A 23,913-nucleotide genomic window follows, 5' to 3' on the forward strand; every position below is an offset into this window, starting at 1 on the left:
AATTCTTTTTATGAGGATACTTATATCTCAAACGCTGATGTTACAGGCATGAACATTTGTATTAGGAATCATTTTTCAAAGTAAAGAAACACGTATTCTTTTGTTTTCGGAAAATCGACTTAAGAGGTGAGAGGGGTGGAAAGAAGTGAAGAAGTTGAATTCTTTTTATGAGGATACATAGATCTCAATAACTGAAGGTGTTAGAGACGTACAGAAATGTAAACTGGTATTTGGAATCTCCTTTAAAAATAAGGAAACACGTACATACGTTTGTTTTGGAAAACCCACGTAAGGGGCTGAAAAGAATTGAAAAAGCGGGTGAATCTTTAAAATGAGTACCGGTGTGTCTAGACTATATGTCAAAAAATTAACAGCTTATAAATCTCATATTTATTCCGTATTGGCTCAGCACAACTAAGGTTAAATTATGAGTAGGTTCCCACCTTCCAATACTTATCAATTTCTATATAATAAGTTTATTAATTACATAATATAAACCATATAATCTCTAGTACATGTTTCGTTCCGATTATGGAACATCTTCAGCTAAAATTTGACAAAATGGCAAGACAATTAAAATACATTGATGTTATGATGACACAAAAGCTAAAAGATATGATGAAATGGCACGAAGATTAAAACATATAATTATGATGATGAAATAAAGTTCATTCATGTTGGTTAAAAATTCAACAAGTCAGTGTTCAAATGACGAATTAAAAACGGCGATAAGGTTCTTCTTCATGTTGGAGACGTGTACATTTTGTTAATCTTGAAGATAAATTGGAGAAATACAAGATTTTCTTAATGTATATTTATCGGGGGAACTCTTGATAAAATAACCGTAGTTGAAGTTGAATTGTGGTTAGATTATTGAAATGAGTCTTATAGTCAGTCGTGTCGTATTTAACGTCCTCCCTTATGTCGTGTTGTTAACTGACATGTAATTAACCTGTTACAGAAAAGAAACTTTGTATATGGAAAGTCATTTAAATGTACAGCAACATGTACCTTTTTGTTTTCGGAAAAGGCACTTAATAAGGTGAAAAGAAGTGAAAAAAGAGTTGAATGCTTTTTTTATTAGGGTACTTATATCTCAAAAACTGAAGATGTTATAGACATGAAAATTGGTCTTTGGAATCACCTTTAAAAGTAAGGAAACACGCATTTTTTGTTTTTGGAAAATTCACTTAGATGGGTGTGTGGGGTGTGGGTGGGGAAGGACCGATAAAGGGGTTGCATTCTTTTTATGGGGATACTTATATCTCAAAAACTGAAGATGTTACAGATGTGGAAATAGGTATTTGGAATCTTCTTTAATAATAAAGAAACATGTATTTACTTTTATTTTCGGCTTGCTAGAAGACTGTTTCTCACACGTACCGTTCTATGTTGCATGGTCGTCTTACCCCGAAAAGCGTGGTTTACAAAGTGTTTCTGGGGTTAATGAAACTCAGTTTTTCGGTGAGTTTTTATACTTTAGGGATTTTCAGATAATGTCTTAGTACAATTCCGAGATATGATTACTTTTATCAAATTACGAAATCCACGCGAGCGAAGCCGCGGGTAACTGCTAGTAAAATATAAATTGATAGTTATCTCTTCTAACTTGCCTGGTGGCAATTATCGTTACGGCGTTGAATTCTAAACGGTCTGACACCGTGCTTAGCCGGTTCGAGTCCCATTGGTCAAAAAATTTCACCACCAGAATTTTGGCCTGCAGGGTAGGGGAAGTGGTGGTATACAATTTCTAATCACTAGATTGCGTGCCAAAAGCCTTCATTAAGTTCCAAATTTCTCCGCAGTACTCATATGGAGTGAGGGCATATGACGCTGTTGATGGTGATTCGTCCATCGGATCGGGACGTTAAGCCTTGAGCAGATCCCTTTGTGCTATTCGACAGGTGTAGGCTATGTGCCGGCACCGGGTTTCACCCTCTCCCTTCCTACTATCAAATATCACGTTATTCATTTCACATCATTAATTCCTCTGATGAGGTTACCATCAGGAACGGCACCCGGTCATAAAAACCCGCCACGGCAGATTCATCTCACCGCATATCCGACCCCGTAGACAAACAAACAAACAAACAAACAAACAAACAAACAAACAAACAAACAAACAGTCGCTGCTACCAAGGTCGTATCTTTCCTTCTTTACCTCGGTTTAACTTAGACAGGACGTTATAAGACTCAACATAGGTTTAAACTCTGGTTACAGTTAAACTCATTCTTTAGTTAACATTTTATTTGGGGTCTATAATACCGGCCCTTAAACATCTACCCTTAAAATATGATAGTAGCATAGAGATTGCCTAGCCTGTGGAGTATTTTGTTGTGAAGTTCGTGCTGTTGAATTTTATTTTGAAGAGAGAAACGAAAAGATGGAAAACGAAGTATTTTGAAAAATTTATAAGTTAATCAGTGTCAAATTTAATACTACCTGCGACAAACTCTTGATCAAAAAGGCACAATCTCCTAACCAGAAATACAATAAATATTCAGTTGTTCAGAAGTTTTGTTGCTAAAATCTTTCCCATAAAAGCTGCACTGAATGGTAGGTATTCATAGGCTGAATTTCGTATGATAAATGCTCTTTTACGAACTTCAAAATATGAGAGTGGATTTTTATGCTACTCCACGTACTTCTGTGTGATGACATGGCATATATTTTGATCAAGTGGCTTACAGTTTTATATTGGGTTAAAGCAGGGCCTCTCAGGGTGCATGCGCGTGGTGCATGCACTGTGCACGGTGCAAAGACGACTTCGCTTGGTTGACCAGAGTGCAGACCCCCCACTCCTCTCTCCCTACACCTGTCGCCCCGTTCGGCCTGTCTCCGCGTTCCTCGCCTTCACTGCTGCTTCTCCCCCACTGCGAAATGTTTACGTGTGGTGAGCGGAGACGCACAGTTGTATGGGACAAGGTTACCAGTGTTATTAAAAAAATTAAAAAATTGAATTAGAAATACACATACATGTTTGAGAGGAATGTAAACATAATTTAAAAAAATGCAGAACCCGTACCCAAAATGAAAATGCTACAGTACTGGAACAAACCTCATTTGTGCATATAGAATGCTCTTCTTCAAGATGTTTCAACTTCCTTAATTCTTTCTCTCTGACGTTTCCTATGATTTCACAATAATTTTCCGAATGTAGTCTGTTGTAGTGTCTTTCAGCAGACGATTTTCTTACGCACGTAATTATCGTCCCTATCGTCCCACAGATTAAGCATTTGGCGTTATCGTCACACCAGACAAAAAAAAATACGAAAGTTCCCAGTTCGATTGAAATGGACTTTCGGAAGTCTTTGCTTTCTTCGAAACAGGTTGCTCCATTATTATGTAGTTGTCGTGCGCTTATCTATTTCACTGATAAACACGTCGTCTACCACCAAACGCTTCGTCGCTCTCAGCACACTACACCATCCGAGTCAAGCCGAGTTGAGGCGAAGCGTACCGATGCACAGTGCACAGAGCCTATGCACCTCGCTCTGCACGCGTGAGAGTTTGGGCGTTTGAGAGGCCCTGGGTTAAAGAGTGATGGACGAGAGTGCACGGGATTATATTGTGCTTTAAGCCGAAGTAGCCTCTGTGTTACTATATGGTAGTTCAGTTTTCTTATTATTGCTCATTACTGGGGCTCGGGTGTTTATGAAACGTCACATATTGTGCCCTGCATATATATATGCACGCCTAACGGGTTTCAATGCAAATCCGGTGATTCTCCTCACAAATAAGCGGTTTCTATTTGTCACATAAATGCATATTTCGTTCTCATTGTGATTTTGAATCATATGTTGAGCACATTTTTGAAAGTGTCACATTTTAGTTATATGACACATCTAGGTGTGCATTTACAGTTGCTTTGATACAAGTAGGCGTCATTTCACATTGTTTTATACGTTGCGGGACGAAAAAGCAAGTTGCGTATTCAGGAGATGGTGATCACCATTTTTTAAAAAATGCTATTTATTTGGGGCGTCGACCTAAGGAGATCTTCCGCCCCTACTTTGCACCATATGTTGTGAACCTGCGTGTATTTGGAAATGGGGGAAGTGTAAAGTATTGAATATGAGGAAAAGAACAGTAAGGACGACTCAAGCACCCAGTCCCCAGGCCAGGGATATTAATCATTTACGATTAAAAACCCCTGACCCGACCATGAATCGAACCCGGGTTCGCCGGTTGACAGGCGGACGCGTTGCCACCTACACCGCGGGGCCAGACTGGTGATCACCATAATATACTTCTAATTCAATATCATCTTTGGAGGCGAATGAAAAAGATACTACATTCATTTGAACTTTATTCCAGTACATGGCATTCGTTTAGGAATTTAATGTTCATTGTTCACTTTAATTCTTTTCTGTTCCTTTGGAACATTATCGTTCGTTCGTAATCTGTTTACCCTCCAGGGTCGGTTTTTCCCTCGGACTCGGTGAGGGATCCCACCTCTACTGCCTCAAGGGCAGTGTCCTGGAGCTTCAGACTTTGGGTCGGGGATACGACTGGGGAGGATGATCAGTACCTCGCCCAGGCGGCCTCACCTGCTATGCTGAACAGGGGCCTTGTGGAGGGATGGGAAGTTTGGAAGGGATAGACAAGGAAGAGGGAAGGAAGCGGCCGTGGCCTTAAGTTAGGTACCATCCCGGCATTTGCCTGGAGGAGAAGTGGGAAACCACGGAAAACCGCTTTCAGGATGGCTGAGGTGGAAATCGATCCTCCCCTCTACTCAGTTGACCTCCCGAGGCTGAGTGGACCCCGTTCCAGCCCTCGTACCACTTCAAATTTCGTGGCAGAGCCGGGAATCGAACCCGGGCCTCTGGGGGTGGCAGGTAATCACACTAACTACTACACCACAGAGGCGGACTTTGGAACATTATAAAATGTTAAATACACTCCGTGACAAAACAATTGAAGCACCAGACGGGGAGGAGGAAACGAAATGAAACTTCACGGGTGAGAGGGTATGTGATGTTATTTCAGTGATTAGAAAATCGAGTCTATTTTTTCGCTAGTGGCTTTACGTCGTACCGATACAGAAAGGTCTTATGGCGACGATGGGATAGGAAAGGCCTAGGAGTTGGAAGGAAGCGGCAGTTGCCTTAATTAAGTACAGCCCCAGCATTTTCCTGGTGTGAAAATGGGAAACCACGGAAAACCATCTTCAGGGCTGTCGACAGTGGGATTCGAACCCACTACCTCCCGCATGCAAGCTCACAACCGCGCGCCCCTAACCGCACGGCCAACTCGCCCGGTTGAGTCATATTCACGTCTTCTGGCTCGGAGTCTGGGTGTTTGTGCCTGTCCCAACACTCTCCTCTTCATATTCAGACAAAACACAACACTGCCAATCATCATAGAAACACGTAATAGTGATTACATCCCTCCATGTAGGCTTGCGTTAGGAAGGGCATTCGGTCGTAAAAGAGGACCAAATCTACATATGCGCCGTAGTTCGCACCCGCGACCGCACAGGTGTGGGGAAAAAGCTGTAGAAGAAGTTGGGGGTTTTAATCGCGACTGGTTAACTCCTATGATTCAGGGAGTGAGTGTTTGTGTTTGTGCCAACATTATCATCTTTATTCACGCACAGCACACTTCAATACCACCAACTACACAAATAAGTGATAGTGAACAAATCCCTCCACATAGGATTGGCGTCAGGAAGGGCATCCGGCCGTGATAAGGGCCAAATCCACATTAGCAACACAGATCGCACCTGCGACCCCAACAGGTATGGTAAAATCGGTATGATAAGAATTGAAGATGTGCAAATAATTACTGCAATATTTGTAAATATCTTTCAGTGTGATTTTCAGCAGTATTCTGGTCTAGGTTTCCACGGTCAAGTATGTAATCTTTAGATTGTATGTAATCTTTGGATTGTTATCGTGCCAGATTTATTTGTCCCCCCTGACACTTTCCCCACGAGTACATTATGTACTTTCAGTAAGACATAGCTATAACCTTGTATTCGGGAAATAACTTTGTGGGTTCGAGCCCCGCTGTCGGCAGCCCTGAAGATGGTTTTCCGTGGCTTCCCATTTTTACACCAGGTAAATGCCGAGGCTGTCTTTCAGTTAAGGCCTCGGCCACTTCCTTCCCACTCCTATCCTATCGTCGCCATGAGACTTATCTGCGTTGATGCGACGTAAAGCAAATCATTAAAATAAAACATCTTCAGAAAGGACAAACTGTAAAATGAATAACCGTTTATAGGTGGGCAGATGCAATTTCCTGACGAAATGAAAAGCAAAGTGATCTCAGTACAGAATACGAGTCGGGCTGAGTGGCTTAGACGGTTGAGACGCTGGCCTTCTGACCCCAGTTTGGCAGGTTCGATCGTTGCTGAGTCCGGTGGTATTTGAAGGTACTCAAATACGTCAGCCTAGTGTCGGTAGATTTACTGGCACGTAGAAGAACTCCTGCAGGACTAAATTCCTGCACCTCGGCGTCTCCGATAACCGTAAAAGTAGTTAGTGGGACGTAAAGCCAATAACATTATTATCAGAACACGGAGGCCTTTCAAAGTATTGAAGGTAAGGGCTGTGACGCTGGCACTCACAAAAAACGGCACCGATTTTGTTGAATTTTGGATATGTTTTAGGAGGTCTGGAAATAAGAAAGCACCGAGCGAGTTGGCCATGGGGTTAGGTTCGCGTAGCTATACGGCTGCATTCGGCAGATGGTGGGTTCGAGTTCCACCGTCGGCAACCCTGAAGATGATTTTTCCGAGGTTTCCCATCTTCATGCCAGGCAAATGCTGGAGCTGCACTTTAATCAAGGCCATGGCCGCTTCCTTTCCAGTCCTAGCCCTTTCCCATGACTGCGTCACCGAAAATCTTCCATGTGTTCGCGCGACGTTAAACCACTAGGTAAAATGTAAAATCAGACAAACTTATGTTTAGTTTTCTGACAAAATAAGTACTGAAGGGGTGAAATCACCCCATCCCCCCAGAAATAGGTGCTTAGAGCGGTCTTTATAGAAAAATGCAATCTTATCGAAAAAAAGTAATTGCAAAGTTTGTGTTGCGACGACACATGAAAAATCCACTCCAGCTCACTTTAATATTCGGTGTTACAAGGTGAGACTATACTCATATATAGAATTGGACATCTAATATTGCTCAACATGACCAAATACAAGTGAAATTTCCCGAAGGAAATGCATACTAGTCTTCTGCATACAATAAAATCAACATGTTTTCACCTCTTCGAAAGTTAAATTTTTATAGGTGTAGCCATCAGAGAATCGAACCCAAGTCCTCCCGAATGAATCAAACATGCCTTTACTGTCACGACTAGGCAGCCCCAGAAATTCCGTAACACCTTCACTTTCTAAAATGTCAAGATTGGAAAACACCTATATAAGCAATATTCTTGAAGAAAAGGTGGGCTACTGTTCTACATCGTTAGAACTGTTATGGTCGCAAATCAAGCAACGTTTAGCCTTCCATGTTTAATGGGTTCCGCAAAATAGATAATCAGAAATATTTCAGCATAAATTTCGGTGAAGCACTCCATGGGAAGATTCCCTTAAAGTCAAGTTTCCAGTATCTACAGATTCTGTTAAAGACGGGCCTCACTAAACTTACATTAATGCGAGTTTAAGGCTGCAAAGAACGTCAGCACTGCAATACCATTTGTGAAGGAATTAATTTACGAGTGCTAGTGAATAGCTTAGGTGGTCTCATCACACTTTCTTGACTAAAAGCTGATTTCAGTGCTTCTCTCTTATAATAGCCCAGTGGCATAGTCACTGGTTTCTCACCAAGGTGGCCGTGGTTTGAATACTGGCGAAAGCATATGGCATTTTTGAACTGAAAAGTCACGTACCTGCGGTTCAAATTCCACGTAAATCTGGAGATTCCATGGCTATGATCAAGATACCAAGTCACGTAAACCTACAATTTGCTTGCTTGCTTGCTTAACTGATTGATTGACTGATAGATTGATTGATTGATTGATTGATTGATTGATTGATTGATTGATTGGATTGATTCTCCAACTCTTTAGAAATGTAAAGCCATGCTCAACAATTCTGCGAGTTCCCAGCCATTGAGGCATTTTTTTCTTTGCGTATTTCAGTCTGTGTTATAATTAAGGTTTAATTTATTATATAATTAAACAAAACTACGGGCTATCGTTTTAATGTAACCTGTGAAATTAAAATCTCTTCAGAACTGTCTCCTAATGATGTCTCATTGTTTCGGTGACGCGATAGGCAGCTGTAGAGAGAAGCCTTGAAATGTATTTTCCGCGTCGCCGTGGTCTAGGTGTTAGCATTCCAGTCTCCTCAGGCATCCTAGATGTGGGTTTATATGGTTGCTCCTCTTCAGTTGTACCGGTACCTCAGCAACATAGTAGGGGACGTGATATCCAAGTGGAATATTCAGTGGCTTTTCCCCAAAGATGCCGCAGTTCGAATCCCGGCCAACGCATGGGGAATATTTGAAATAAAATGTCGAGTCTCTTATCGTACAGATTCCACGTAAAATGGATGTTCCGTGGATATTACCACAATATAAAGTCACATAAAACTACAAATTTTCTTTTTGTTTCAATTGCATTTAAGTTCAAAGGACACTTGTTTGGAAAAGTAGTCAATGAGACGGTAGATTTCCTGTTGTCCGTAGTTTTAAAAGCAGTTACCAGCCTACGTCGCACCGACACAGATAGGTTATCCGGCGAAAATGGGATAAGGCAGGGCTAGAATTAGGAAGGAAGCAACCGTGGCATTAATTCAGGTACGACCTCAGCATTTACCTGGTGTGAACGGAAAACCATCTTCAGGGCTGCTCACCGAGGGGTTCGAACCCATCATCATCCGAATTCAGCCTAACAGCTACAGTACATGACCCAAACCGCAAGTAACCTTATTTACAGTAAGCTATACCAAGATTGATTCGTACCTGTAACCTACCACAAAGAGACAAAACGATGTCAAGATTGATGTGAACATTCCGAGGAGAAATCAGTAATTTGATTTTGAACAAACAGTTTTCATTTCTGTTTCGTTGAAGAATGAGTATTAATATATTACATTTACTTGAATTACGTCCATTTCTTAGTTATAGTTAAATGTATACTTTATACCGGGCGAGTTGGCCGTGCGGTTAGGGGTGCGGCAGATGTGAGCTTACATCTGGGAGATAGTGGGTTCGAACCTCACCGTCGGCAGCTCAGAAAATTGTTTCCCGTGGTTTTCCATTTACATACCAGGCAAATGCTGGGTTTGTACCTTAATTCAGGCCACCTCCTTCCCACTCCTTGGCATGTCTTATTCCATCGTCGCCATAAGACCTATCTATGTCGGTGCAACGTAAAGCAAATTGTGAAAAGACAAAACTTTATAGATGATGCAAGATCTTTTGGAATGTGTATATTTTCATCGGATGTATTACCTAAGGCTCAATTTGGTAAATGAGTTTTCAGAAGTAGGATGTAGACATGAACCGAACGACCAGCTGTACAACATATTATCTGCGCACTTTTTAGTGATAGATTTACACCCTAGTGTTGAAGCGGTCGACTTTGGTTATCTTCGAGATTCGTATTGGCAACCTTTGAAACACAAACTAAGAATCGCTTATCATCGCTGTGCGCCATCTGGCGTACACTTTAAGTACTCGTACTGTTGTTGTTTACACAGCAAAGCCAAACTATAGAATTCATGCTAGGAACACGTTTCGCAACGGGAAATGTTATATAGTATTAAATATTGTGTGTGTGACACAGTTGTTTGCTTAAAATAATAAAGGTTTATAAAATTCATATCGATCGATCATATTATCGATTCAATTCAGATTTCATTTCCATTCAGTTGGCAGTATTAATGGAACCCTTCTTACTCATCCAACGAGTACAAAAATCTATCACTAAAAAGTGCGCGGATAATAGTTTAGTGCTCCGTTTCTACCGAATCTCAGCGTAGTCATTTGGAACTTAAGAGGCTTAAATGAGAGTAATAAATAGAACAATTACCATCGGGGATTTTTTCAACTTGAATTTCTCGCTCTCTTGATGAAAGTATTCACATATTCCTCGATTGCATTTGAAAAAGGTGAGAGAGAGCCATTAAATAATAAGCCGATAATATATTGTTATGCCCCTTAAAACATGATAAGTATTGCCACCAACAGCAGTCCAGCACAAAAGAACAGAGAAATGATAGCCTCATTCGTTGACAGAAGAGTTGGTAACTGGCTCTCACATTCCTTAACAACTATTCAGAACGAAAGAGCTAAAAAAAAATTTTTCTCATTATTTTGTCACCAGTTATTCAAAAGAAGTGCCTTTGCTGGCAGGACCTAGTGTTTACAGTGCACTATGTCTTCTGGTATGGGCTAGAGCAATTTTGTTACTTTCATTGACCTGTCTCAGCTTTATCCTTAGCTTTGACAAAATGAAAGTGACTGAGGTATGAGTAATGCTAGTAATGCCATTCCTTCTGCAGCCAGTCCCTGCTATGAATGGTGTGAAAATATTGCTCATAGGGTCAGTTGGTGCATGCATTTCAGTGGGCTTGGCAGACTGATGTGTAATAGCAACTTGTGGCTCGGTGAGGAAAGCAACGGGAAACTACCTCACTCCTCATTTCCCTAGTACGCCTCTTCAGTGATGCCTAGGCCATCTATGACAGCTGATGGCGGAACTGTTGAGGATCCAACCAGCCTTCGGGCTGAGGACTAAACATACATACATTCAAAAGAACTGAAAACTTAAATTCATTAACACCAAAGAGATAAAACAGGTTATCTCATTCGGTGATAGCTATTCAAACACCAAGAAGCTGAAAAATTCGTCCTTGTATCAGTCGACTATTCTAGTGTGTCAGGTAACGCATCCGTTAGGAAAATAAGAGTTTCAGTCGCAATAGAAGTCACATTTTCAACACTTTCGCTTTAGATAAACACTTTTCCAAGATATATTATTCCCAACACCAGATATGGGAAAAAATTACATGAAGACCGAAGGAAAAAAGGAAACAATCATGCTTTTAGTATTACGTGACTTCTAATATCGTGGTCATCTCTATGGGACCTCCAACTCCACCTCAGGGACAAGACTTTTCATTCCGAAAATCACACGTGCGTTGTTCAAGACCAAATGAAAATACAAATAGTTTTTAGGGGTATTAGTATCTATTCGATACTCATTTAAAAAATCTTATAATCAAAATAGATTAACATGAATAGGTTCAAATCTAAGAATGCAGAATGTAAAACTCATGCATATTTAAAGATGATTTCAGATTAAGATTTATACGATGGAGTTAGAAATCATGATAGATATTTTCAAAAACGGGGTTTAACTGGGAAGAAGTGCTTCTCAAAAGAGAGCATGGTTCCTTATCAGAAAGTCTACTTCTAATGCCTCTTCTACTAAGCTTCACTATGGAATTTAATCATTCGACAGAATGCATTAGGATGCACATATTGGCTTACAATTTTGGGTATAATTTATAAGGTTTAGGAAAACATCGTGGTTAGTTTAAGAAAATTAAAATCTAGTTTTGTTGCGCTGAGGAAATTCTGTTTCATTTAAGAGGTACATTGCAGATGAATTTATTTTAACTGTAAGTCAGTTTTTCTTTTTATTATTCTCGTTAAATAATAAGCTTTAAAGTATCCAAATATTGTTAAAAATTCGTAAGATCTTGTAAGCTTCAAATTCTGCAAGCTATTTTTGTAAGAATCTTCTGTAATTTTTGACTTTTCTTACAAAAAAGAATAATTTTCTCCTTTGAATCCCGTTCTCGTCCAACGGGGAATCCTGAATTAAGCCTTCTCAGACTAGTGTAGTATCCGTACATTTGAACAGGTAGATACCAAAGAACTCAGAAAATCTCAGAGCAGTGTATAGTTTAATTTCCCTCGTGCCAACTGATGTGCAATTCTCTCATACGTTATATTTTCCGAAAAGGGAATCGATTGTTAACTGAAGGGCGGAATTGAACGAATTTGCAGGCTGTGCTTTGCCAATCCCTGTTCAGCGAAAACTGGTTTTGGGAACTGATAATGAGTTAGGTTTGTCACATGTTTTGGTACTACAGTATATATCTTGAGACACAATAAATGATCAGAAATTGGTGAAATGTCTGAAGAGATGTCATGGTAATAACATTTTGATTTATTTTTTGTTTGCAGAACATATGTAAACAAAATTTTAAAAAGAAGAGAAAGTACTGAGGGTTTTATTAAACTAAGGAAGAAATTTGTAGTCTTCGTTACATTTAAATCTTTTAAATATTTTCAACAACATACGTACAATCGAAGTACAAGAATGTGACTTTTATTTCCAAAATCTCACTTTCTTTCAGCCAATTTCGAATCTCAAAGCATTTGCAGAGAAGACAGTAACGATATATCTGAGTTCTTACTCCCAATGCACCAAAGCAGTTTGCAGACTTTTGAGAATAACAAGTAATTTTGACTGGCTCTTTCTCCAGATTCTTAAACAAAAACCTCATGTTGAGAATTTAAACAGAGAATTTAAGCAAATAGCTTCTGTGCATGCGACAAAGATGGACTTTCTTTCCATCAAAACTTTTTGTCATGGGTAGTTTTTAAAGGAAGGCGCAGTAAATAAATTAATAGAAAAAATAGCTACCACAGAGTTATGTACTATCCTACACGCTTGAAGTGAAACATATACGTGGAATCAATGATAAACTAAAATACTGAGATTTATACCATGTCTTTAAACAATTTAACGATTCGGGGAGTCGAAAGCTAAGCAAGAAAAGCCACCTCCGTACAGGCCATGAAGGCCCTTTGAGGAGTGGAGGGTAAAGGCTTCCACCATTGTTAACCTCGGCACGTGATGGGGTAGAGTGGTTAGCTCTACGACCGGCCGCCTTTGCCCCCAGGAATTAACCTGGTACTCATTTTTAGTGTAGGCTGAGTGAACCTCAGGGCCATATGCACCTCCGGAAGTGGAAATCTCGTTTCTTAAATTGTACGACTTCCTGACGGGGATTCGAACCCACGTCCTTCCGGGCGAACCGAGCACGCCTTTACCGCCTCGGCCAGGCAGCCCTTGGGGAGTCGAAAGACGTTCATAAAATGTATTGCAATGAAAACGTGTGAAATATTTCCTGTTTAGTACGAATCTAGTACTCTAGAGTGGATAAACGTTCTTGCAAAATACTTCTCGTAAATGAATTCTAATTATCAGCGAACGTATTCTTTCAGAGGCTAATATCGGTAAGTTTCAAGATCCTGCTACTCTTTAAAGGCATTTCTTATTTTAAATGTACCGCTTTACATTGAACGACACCTGAGAAGTATGCTAAAAGTAGTAAACCGTTATAATACAATATCGTTTCAAAATCCAATTATAATTATCATGGAACTTATTAAGAAATGATGATTTCTCTCAGTATCAAGATAATACTAAGCTTTCTAGATTTTCTCACAGTATGTACTTTAAAACATACCACTGTACCTTAAATGTAATGATCCTGAAAAGTAGCCCAGAAATGGTACACTGATGCTGCTACGGCAACATTTTAAATTTCGAACAATGTCTTCTTTCTGTTAGGTCATCAGCCCAGAGGCTGGTTTGATCCTCAAATAGCACCACCAACGGCTATGCAGTTATAGGGAAACTGCAAAAACCAATGGCAGAGCCCAAATGAGGCGTACTAGGCAAGATGAGGAGTGAGGTAGTTTGCCATTGCTTTCCTCACTGGAACAGAAGGTGCCACTGCAGCACGACTGATCCTATGAGCAACACCTTTCATAACACTCAGACACTAGTTGTGCTCCCAATGTCATTACTCAGCACCACTCATACCCCAGCAGCTTCCATATTGTCACAGCCATGGATGAGACTGGGACTTCGGTGGAAGCTACACTTTGCTCTGGCCTGTGCCAAGAGACGGATACAAAAATACTGCATCCATCAAGAAATGGCAACAGGCGGAACAACGTCTTATACAGCCTATTTTATTATCTGACATGGTCCACGTGTCACTACTACACAGTACAGAAGATAACGCCATGAGCACGCACGATAACATAATGTATATGACTACTTTCTCTCCTTTGGTGCTGCGAAGAACGAATTTAGATAGTTGTTACATTAATTGCTTATTCTTTCCAATCCTGACATTTTGCCACAAGCGGAGAGAAAAACACAACAAATAACTGAAGATGAAAGTGTAAGTTGTATCAAAAATATAGAGATGTCTCCTTTTCAGTTCAAATGATGATTCTGAGATATCTATCAGAACTGTAGAAATAATTCCAAGAAATGGCCTCATATTAAAATTCTTCCTACCAATGGAAAATGAAATTCTCGACTAAAAATATTTATTTTCATTTTAGTGTCAATATTCAAGAAATTAAATGTAGAAAATGTTTAGTAAAACGTTGTGTTCGAATTGGGAAAACTGATTATTAATAAACTATCAGAACTGTAAAAATAATTCCAAGAAATTCTTTTTTTATTAAAATTCCTCCTACTAATGGAAAATGAAATTTTCGACTAAACTATTTCTCTTCAGATTAGTGTCAATATTCAAGAAATTAAATGTAGAAAATGTTTAGTAAAATATTGTGTTCAATTTGGGAAAAACTGATTATTAATAAACGGAGTGTTACTTGCTCAGAAGGAAAACTATTAAATAACTCGAGTTAGAGACGAAATCATTATTACACGTTATAAATTTGTTCATGCTGCACCATTTTGACATTCAAGATTGACAAGACGCCATACGCCGCGTCACAAGATTTAAAGAATTTTTATTTACTTATTTCAACGTGTCCTCACCTTATTTTCAATGTTTGTATGTGTGACTGAAGATGTCCCTTAAGAGGACGAAATATGTATCACGAATATAGTCTAATGTAGTCTTTTCAATAAAGACAATTACAGTATTTAAATTTTCACACAAAAACGAAATAATTAGTTCTAGCCAAGTCTGTATGGAAATGTCTTCCTTTCGCTATTCAAATGAGGATTATAGGATATCGATCAGAACTGCAGAAAATATCCAAATCCCTGCAACTAACAAATGTTTGATGTTCAAGAATATTTATAACAAAGGAATTGCTGCTAATATTTCGAGACTTGATTGTTTTTAGAATGATTGTAATACATATAGGCCCTACAAAGACAGACACAGTGAACTACTCAAAGAATAGGAAATGTGTACTTTTGGAGCAACTCTACAAAAGTTTTGGGATACATTTTAACTTACCTTCTCCGTACACGGTGCAGGAGAGCAGTACGAGGAACGTGGTAACAGTGCACAAAGTAGTTTCATTCATGTTGCCGGATAGATGGCGGGAACGGAGATGGCCTGTTGCTCTCTTCACAGGCGGCGATCGTGAAAATTTAGCAAGGTAAATTCACCACATGTCTTCTTTTATAGACAGTGTTAGGGCTGAGCGACCTGCGTGTTACGCTACGTGTACTCCCCCGTACATCCCTCCCCTCCAGCCGGTCGGCCCAGGGAGCGGGCATTACCCCTCCCTACTACACCCCTCGCACGACCATCGTATTACTTACTCTACCCCGCGAATTAATTTGTGTCATCTTATTGCGAAATGTGTTATACAGTCAGGGAGTAGGTGTTCTCATGATGAGGCTTTAAACCCACTCAAGAAATATTCACATCTAAATTGTTTCTTGAATTCTTGACTTGAAGAATTCAGTGGCGAACATAGAGGTAGAACATAATCCTACTTCACAAAACCTCTGTGTTGGAGGTCTCGATTCCGGCTGAGGCCGATGGTATTTGAGTTTCTAAAATACGTCAACTTAATATCAATAAGTTTATTGTCATGGAAAAGAACTCCCACGACCATATCCATGACATGTCTTCTGGTATGAGCTAGAACAAATGGGTTACTTTCATTGACCTGTCTCGGTCTTATCCTTGGCTTTGACAATGTGGAAATGACCGATGTGAACAATGCTAGTAACGCCATTTTTTATGCAACTAGCTCCAGTGATGAATGACGTAAAGGTGTTGCTCATAGAGTCGATTGGCAGACTGGTATGTAATGGCACTTTCTAACTCAGTAAGGAAAGCAACGGGAAATTATCTCATTTCCCTAATATACCTCTTCAGTGGTATTCATGGCAGCTGACGGAGAAGCTGCTTAGGATTTAACACGCCTAACATACATACAAACAAAAGAACTCCAACGGAAAAAAGTTCTGACACTTCGACATCCCCGAAAACTGTAAACTGGTTACCGAAACGTAAACTAATAATAATAATAATAATAATAATAATAATAATAATAATAATAATAATAATAATAATATATTTCAATAATACTTTTTATATATTTTAATATTAATATTATTATTATTTATTGTTTTCCGACTTGTTGGCTAAATGGTTAGCGTACTGCCCTTCGGTTCAGAGGGTCCCGGGTTTGATTCCCGGCCGGGTTGGAGATTTTAATCCCTTCTGATTAATTCTTCTGCCACGGGGACTGGGTGTTTATGTATGTCCTAACACTCTCCTCTTCATATTCAGACGACACACCACACTACCAATCACTAGAGAAACACGCTATTGTGATTACATCCCTTCATATAGGGTTGGCGTCAGGAAGGGCATCCGGCCCTAAACCAGGGCCAAATCCACACGTGCGACGCAGTTCGCATCCACCACCGCACAAGTGCGGAGAAAGCAATAAAAAGATTATTATTATTATTATTATTATTATTATTATTATTATTATTATTATTATTATCATCATCATCATCATCATCATCATCATCATCTGTTTACCCTCCAGGTTCGGTTTTTCCCTCGGACTTAGCCTCAAGGGCAGTGTCCTGGAGCTTTAGACTCTTGGTCGGTGGATACAACTGGGGAGTATGACCAGTACCTCGCCCAGGCGGCCTCACCTGCTATGCTGAACAGGGGCCTTGTGGAGGGATGGGAAGATTGGAAGGGATAGGCAAGGAAGAGGGAAGGAAGCGGCCGTGGCCTTAAGTTAGGTACCATCCCGGCATTCGCCTGGAGGAGAAGTGGGAAACCACGGAAAACCACTTCCAGGATGGCTGAGATGGGAATCGAACCCACCTCTACTCAGTTGACCTCCCGAGGCTGAGTGGACACCGTTCCAGCCCTCGTACCACTTTTCAAATGTCGTGGCAGAGCCGGGAATCGAACCCGGGCCTCCGGGGGTGGCAGCTAATCACGCTAACCACTACACCACAGAGGCGGACATTATTATTATTATTATTATTATTATTATTATTATTATTATTATTATTATTATTATTACACGTTTGTTTGCCTTCCTTCGTGCTCATATTTGTTTGATTAGTTTGCTGCGGGCACCTTCTCTCTTTTGACTCTAAGTTACTCCGCTCATCCTATTCGGTTTAGTCAAGTGCCTTTTGTAAATTTAGGATCTAAAATTCTCCCTAATTTGGATATTTTCTTGTGTGATTCCTGCCAAGTTCATGTTCTTATCACCGTTTAACTTCATAGTTTTTGCATTTACACATGTTTTCACAAAATTCGTCTAATTGTTTTGTGAGCTTGTGAGAGTTCATTCTTTTGATGTGTTAACAAGTTCTAATATGTGGTTTCTAATGTCACTGTGAATATTTGTCTGTTTAATTTCTTCTTTTTTTTTTTTTTTTTTTTTTTTTTGGTTTCTGAGTCTGTATTGTTCACCTTTTAGTTTTGAACCTAGAATATTCCTTATGATTTTGTGTTATTTTATCTATGTTTTCGATTATTTTTTTTTTTTTGCTATGGGCTTTACGTCGCACCGACACAGATAGGTCTTATGGCGACGATGGGATAGGAAAGGCCTAGGAGTTGGAAGGAAGCGGCCGTGGCCTTAATTAAGGTACAGCCCCAGCATTTGCCTGGTGTGAAAATGGGAAACCACGGAAAACCATTTTCAGGGCTGCCGATAGTGGGATTCGAACCTACTATCTCCCGGATGCAAGCTCACAGCCGCGCGCCTCTACACGCACGGCCAACTCGCCCGGTGTTTTCGATTATTATTAATATTACTTCATACATACAACATCACTATAGACTGTTATGATTTTCAGTGTTCAGTCTACAAGCCTCTGTGAATTTACGAAATGCCTCCACAATCCTCTATTTGGAACTAGCTCTGAGGCCTCGTTTAGTTCATTAACTCTTTAAATTATACAGCGTCAGCTCGAAACACCTCCACCAGGACTTTTCGAGGCCCACACTCCATTATTAGCTTTAAATCATTCGAAACTGAGTCTAACCATAGTCGTCTTGGTGTCGATCTATTTCACTTACGTTACCCTCCATGACCGAATCTCTTATGTTCTTACGTAGCCTCTTCTCCTCCATTCGCCTCACATGATCTCACCACGGAAGCCGATTTAATGAGTACCACGTCATGTTTCGACTTCATTCCTAATTTAGCCTTTATCTCCTCATTCCGAGTACCCTCCTGTCATTGTTCCCACCCGTTTGTATCAGTGATAATTCTCGCTGCATTTATGCCTGTTACTTCTAGCTTATGATAAGATACCCTGAGCCCACCCAGCTTTCACTCCCGTAAATCAAAGTGTGTCTGAAAACAGTCTGGTGGAGAGGGTTTCGCCCGGGAGCTGACTTCTTTCTTACAGAATACTGTTCATCGCAACTGCGAGCTCACTTTGCTGTATCTTGATCCAATCTCATTTACTATACTACCATCCCGGGTGAATACACATCCTAAATACTTGAAATGATCTACCTGTTCCAGTTTTGTATTCCGTTTTTTTTTTTGCTAGTTGCTTTACGTCGCACCGACACAGATAGGTCTTATGGCGACGATGGGAGAGGAAAGGGCTAGGAGTGGGAAGGAAGCGGCCGTGGCCTTAATTAAGGTACAGCCCCAGCATTTGCCTGGTGTGAAAATGGGAAACCACGGAAAACCATTTTCAGGGCTGCCGACAGTGGGGTTCGAACCTACTATCTCCCGAATACTGGACACTGTCCGCACTTAAGCGACTGCAGCTATCGAGCTCGGTATTTTTGTATTCCTAACCCGACATTCCATTCTCTTAGTTTTCTTCCGTACTGACATCACTTTAGTCATGGAAAGGCTAATTTTCATATCATGTCCACTGTACCCATTCTCATGTTCCAAGATATTAGAATGCAGGCTTCCTGTACAGTCTGTCATTAGGACCAAGTCGACATCGTAGGCTAAACTGTTTACTACATTTCCGCCTAACTGAATTCCTCCCTGCCACTTTATACCTTTCAATAGGTGATCCATGTAAACTATGAACAACAAAGGTGAAAGATTACCGCATTTTCTAACACCTGAAAGTAACTTAAATTAAGAACTCATTCTACCATCAATTATCACACCAGCCCAATCAATCCTTTGATTGCTTTTGATAATCTACACTTAATCCCCTAATCCCCGAGTACGGCTAACCAATTTCCCGTCGGTATTCTGTCATATGCCTTCTCTAGATCTACGAAATATAAACCATAACTGTTTATTCCTCTCGTATAATTTTTCAATTACCTGGCGCATACTGAAAATCTGTTTCTCAACTATTATTATTATTATTATTATTATTATTATTATTATTATTATTATTATTATTATTATTATTATTATTATTATTATTATTATTGCCGGCCCCGTGGTGTAGGGGTAGCGTGCCTGCCTCTTACCCGGAGGCCCCGGGTTCGATTCTCGGCAAGGTCAGGGATTTTTACCTGGACGTGAGGGCTGGTTCGAGGTCCTCTCAGCCAACGTGATTAGAATTGAGGAGCTATCTGGAGGTGAGATAGCGGAGCCGGTCTAGAAAGCCAAGAATAACGGCCGAGAGGATTCGTCGTGTGGCCACACGACACCTCGTAATCTGCAGGCCTTCGGGCTGAGCAGCGGTCGCTTGGTAGGCCAAGACCCTACAAGGGCTGTAGTGCCATGGGGTTTGGTTTATTATTATTATTATTATTATTATTATTATTATTATTATTATTATTATTTCCTGTTTACTGTCCATGGATATATTCTGATTTAATACCTGTGTTGTAATGTCTTAGATTTCTGTGTCTGGAAATGCACTTTTTTTCTAGATATTTTGGTGGATCGATATGCTGTTTCCTTTTTTGGGCTCTTAAATTCTATGGAATGTGGCTATGGAGGAAGATGACAAGAACAAGCTGGATTGAGAAGAAAACTAATGAAGCAGTGCTTAGAGAAATAAACACCCAGAGACATTTAATAACAACGATAAAACGGAGAAAAGCAGTTTTCGGTCACATTCTCCGGCATAATAACTTCATAAAGAACTTGTTCGAAGGCAAGGTGATGGGAAAGAAAGGCAGAGGGAAACCACGGAAGAAGATCATTGAAAAGGTAGTTGAGATGATGGGATGCCAAGGTTATGGAGAGATGAAAAGGATCGCAGAGAGAAGAGATCAATGGTTGCAGCGACAAGGCGAAGCCTTTAGATGATGATGATGATGATGAAATTCTATGGTTTGTGTTTCGATTCTTCTTTTTCTGAATTGTTTCACCGAAGCATTTAAATTATGGGACTCGTTTGATTGTGCCGTATTCAGATGCTAGTTTGTTGCAGGTAACGTATTCTATTTTTTTCATTGCTATTTGCTTTACGTCGCACCGACACAGATAGGTCTTATGGCGACGATGGGATAAGAAAGGCCTAGGAATTGGAAGGCAGCGGCCGTCGCCTTAATTAAGGTACAGCCCCAGAATTTCCCTGGTGTGAAAATGGGAAACCACGGAAAACCATCTTCAGGGCTGCCGACAGTGGGGTTCGAACCCACTAACTCCTGGATGCAAGCTCACAGCTGCGCGCTACTAACCAATTTTTTGTTTTTCTTTCGAATAGTAGCCTACCTGGTAAACGACTTTCTGTACTCTCTCTTTCCGTTTTCACCATTTAATTACTTTTCGAAGATACAGGACTGTTGAAGATTCCGTCTCTTTGTCTTATTCCTGTTTTCCTTTCGAAGGGTTCTGATATTTCGCCCATGAATTTAACTTTGGACTTCATCAAATCGCTATTGCCGCAATACGAGATTCACTAATCATACTCCGAAATCAATTTTAGCCTATGGCAACGAACAATCTGATCTTTAACGTCATATTTTATTTCCTTCAGCGTATTGGTCTCCAGTTCAGAGGGACCCGAGTTCAACTCCCAGCCGGAGTGATAATTTTATCTGCGTATTGTTAATTCCTCTGATTCTCGGACTTGGTGTTTGTCCTATTACATTTCTCTTCAAACACACACAAGACACCACAGGAGCACGCTGCAGTGAATCTATCCCTGGACATAAGATTGACGTCATTTTTCTTCTATTTGCTTTACGTCGCGCCGACACAGATAGGTCTTATGGCGACAATGGGAGAGGAAAGGCGTGGGAATGGGAAGGAAGCAGCCGTGGCCTTAATTAAGGTACAGCCCCAGCATTTTCCTGGTGTGAAAATGGGAAACCACAGAAAACCATCTTCAGAGCTGCCGACAGTGGGGTTCGAACCCACTTCTCCCGGATGTAAGCTCACAGCCGCGCGCCCCTAACCGCATGGTCGACTCGCCTGGTGGTTGGCGTCAAGGAGGGCATTTCAGTCATTAGATGAAGACCCCTTAGGAGCACGAACTCGGGTAAATTTTCAACAGTTCTCTCAAAGTTGAACGGTCTTGGGCAGTTCTCTGTTAGCTCCAGCGATATTTAGCATGTCACTGTCCCACCGGTCCGGCAAAGTTCCCTTAGGTCTCTATCGGTTACTTGGACTCCATTTTGTCGATCCATCATCTTTCTTTCGATTAACATGGCTGGTCCACAGCTATTGCAAGATTTGTATTCTCTCCAGGATACCATTAACCTCTGTAACTGATGTGATATAACCTGCTCTCTTGCTGTGAAACTCAACATTGACCTTTCCATATTTGAGGCTATTAACATCAAAAGGAGCAATCTCACGTTTTTGTCAAAACTTAGTTGCTGGCGCCATTGTATTGTACTACTAGCCCTCTATTAAACTATGTCGTTGTTCTTGCAAAAGAGAACAAAATCCCATCGTTACAGAGCATGGAAGTACAACGTTGCATTCAAACAGAACAATCTCCAGCATCCGTTGGAATCAAGTAGAACAATCTCCAGAACTACCAATCAGTTCTTTCCGTTTCGGTTATGTGAATGCTGTCATATTCTTTCAGTGGAGTATAAAGTAAGACTGTCATGCTAATTCGTCGAATCTGTAGTTATATTGGAGGTATTTTCTGTGTTTTGAAACCATATGAAGATGCACGAACATATTATATTATCAAAACAACCTGTAACTTTCTTCGCAGTGTTCTGTGATGGATACGATGCCACAAAACTTGACACGTGTGTCAACAACAAAAGCGAGCAAATGGACCCGGGATCAAAGGAGATGGAAATCAGTTTTTGCCGAAAAGCTGAGGTGACAATAACCTGTGCAGAGGAGGAGGAGGTCAAACCATGAAAAACATATTGGAAAGTGATTTCAAACTAACTTTTATTTTCGGAATAGGAGAAGTACAAATGTTCCTGTACGTCAGGAAGCTTTACTGAACATTCTTCACGTCTCCTGAAAGCGTGTTGATACTATAGCTATAACATCTTCATGAACAGGTAACACCCCTCCTCCACCTGTCGCAAATCGCAGGAGTGATAAGAAGACACAAATATTTTGGCCAAATAAAGGAAAACCTTGGGAAATTTATATATTCCTTAGTGTGTGTTGAATCACACTATTGCCGTAATAAGTCAAAGCTGAAAATATACTGGTCTTATGGATTAAGTGTTTTTCCGTCTAAATGATATTATCGGTCACATTGTAACAATTTACCTTATAGTGCCATTCTTGACCTTTCAGTTGAGTGTAAAGAATATAAATAATATTTTAATGCCATTTATACTAAAAAAGGAGTGTAGGTGTCACAATTCTCTATGTTATTAACAGAAAGATCAGTCTCCATGCATGCTGATATAAAACGAGTAATATCCACGAAAATCATTCAGTTTGTATTAAAAGAGAAAATCTCCGAAATAAAATTTAAAATATCGAATTAACTACTAATCATATGCTTTGTTTTCTTTGATTATTCACATACAACCCATGTTCTATATATATAAGACAAAAGCCATTCAGGTAGATTGAATAGAAATCCATACATAAAAATGGATTCTTAATGTAAAATGCAGGAGAATAGAAATTGTTCCTTTCTTTATAGCCTCATTTCCTCGTAGACTTTGGGAAGGCAAGCATTAAGCTCCCACCATATTCCAGAATGCTATATTGAACCTGTGGGAAACTTCTATCCTAAGGTTACCAGACCGTTTTCACGGGACTGTCCCTGAATTTCACTTTTTGTTTCCGGAGGAAATTTGTCCTTAGAATGCCCCGGTTTTAACACTTGTCTCAAGAAAACCCCTAACTTTTAGTGTTCATTATTGGTGCAGCTTTACGTGAACAATAACATTATATGAATTTTTAACTCATTTTATACAATATTAGCATTTTACATTTCCGTATAGTGAGCTGTCTGGTAGTGATCTCTTTGGTCTATTCCTTCCACTCATGTCCAGTGTGCTTTTTAAAAAAAATAACAAGTGTATATCGGTTTCGCACTGTCAACTTTCGTTTAGTTTGCATCAGTTTTCGGTGTCTGTAAGCACATAGTACACCTACATGGTGATACAATATTATTAGGAATGGTTCATGGTGTGGGTTACTGTAGTCACGTCCTAGTTAGTGAACCATGGGCAACAGATGAGTGGCCTAATATGGGTCCTGACAGACGGGATACCAGTTGCTACGGAATGGGAGTGGGCATCTCGGACATATTCTGAGTCATGGCCCTCCTTGTGCCCAGGTGGCTAGGACTATACAATCCACCGGTGGTCCCTAACCCGTTACAGG

At 40.2% G+C, this 23,913-nt stretch overlaps 1 protein-coding gene across 2 annotated transcripts in view; it reads right to left on the minus strand.

The window, feature by feature from the left end:
- Positions 1-23,913, minus strand: part of Capa (Capability) — a 169,375-nt gene that overhangs the window by 102,525 nt on the left and 42,937 nt on the right. Inside the window, exon 1 of one of the 2 annotated variants that reach the window (XM_067143120.2) lies at positions 15,216-15,339. The exons of the other annotated variant lie outside the window; for it this stretch is intronic. Within the exon in view, the coding sequence (XP_066999221.1) occupies positions 15,216-15,285 (70 nt within the window). The 5' untranslated portion in view covers positions 15,286-15,339. Of the gene's footprint in view, positions 1-15,215; positions 15,340-23,913 lie in introns of those variants that run through there. 2 annotated transcript variants of the gene reach the window in all.

This window comes from Anabrus simplex, chromosome 3 (assembly GCF_040414725.1).
Source record: "Anabrus simplex isolate iqAnaSimp1 chromosome 3, ASM4041472v1, whole genome shotgun sequence".
NCBI classification, from domain to species: domain Eukaryota; kingdom Metazoa; phylum Arthropoda; class Insecta; order Orthoptera; family Tettigoniidae; genus Anabrus; species Anabrus simplex.